Source organism: Fulmarus glacialis, unplaced genomic scaffold, assembly GCF_000690835.1.
Source record: "Fulmarus glacialis isolate BGI_N327 unplaced genomic scaffold, ASM69083v1 scaffold37811, whole genome shotgun sequence".
Taxonomy (NCBI): Eukaryota; Metazoa; Chordata; class Aves; order Procellariiformes; family Procellariidae; genus Fulmarus; species Fulmarus glacialis.
This window is the reverse complement of record NW_009194075.1, coordinates 14,970-15,260: the sequence shown is the minus strand read 5'-3', so window position 1 is coordinate 15,260 and position 291 is coordinate 14,970. Positions and strand designations below refer to the sequence as shown.

At 30.9% G+C, this 291-nt stretch overlaps 1 protein-coding gene across 1 annotated transcript in view; it reads left to right on the top strand.

Annotated features, from left to right (window-relative positions):
* Positions 1-291, top strand: part of UBR1 (ubiquitin protein ligase E3 component n-recognin 1) — a gene marked incomplete at its 5' end in the record, with an annotated part of 29,685 nt that overhangs the window by 18,527 nt on the left and 10,867 nt on the right. The window contains one exon of the mRNA XM_009587657.1: positions 214-269. Within this exon, the coding sequence (XP_009585952.1) occupies positions 214-269 (56 nt within the window). The remainder of the gene's footprint in view (positions 1-213; positions 270-291) is intronic.

Below are 291 nucleotides of genomic sequence, written 5' to 3'. Positions count from 1 at the left end.
GCTTGTTACAACCATTTATCTGGGAAACAATCAGTACTATTTAAGATAGATAGATTTTTCAAGAGAATTCTCTTATCAGAATAAAGTTGAGCTTTAAAAAGAAGTACATATACTAAGAATAAATTTATCTTGGACTAAGTGTATTCTAACAGAAATGTTATGTTAGTTCCTGTAGGACAAAGCCACTTAATTTTTTCTGTGTTTAATTTTAAGAAAACCTCTTGGAAACAGAGGGCAAGCCTTTATTTGGATCTCTACAAAATAGACAGGTATGGGCAAGTAAGATATGCA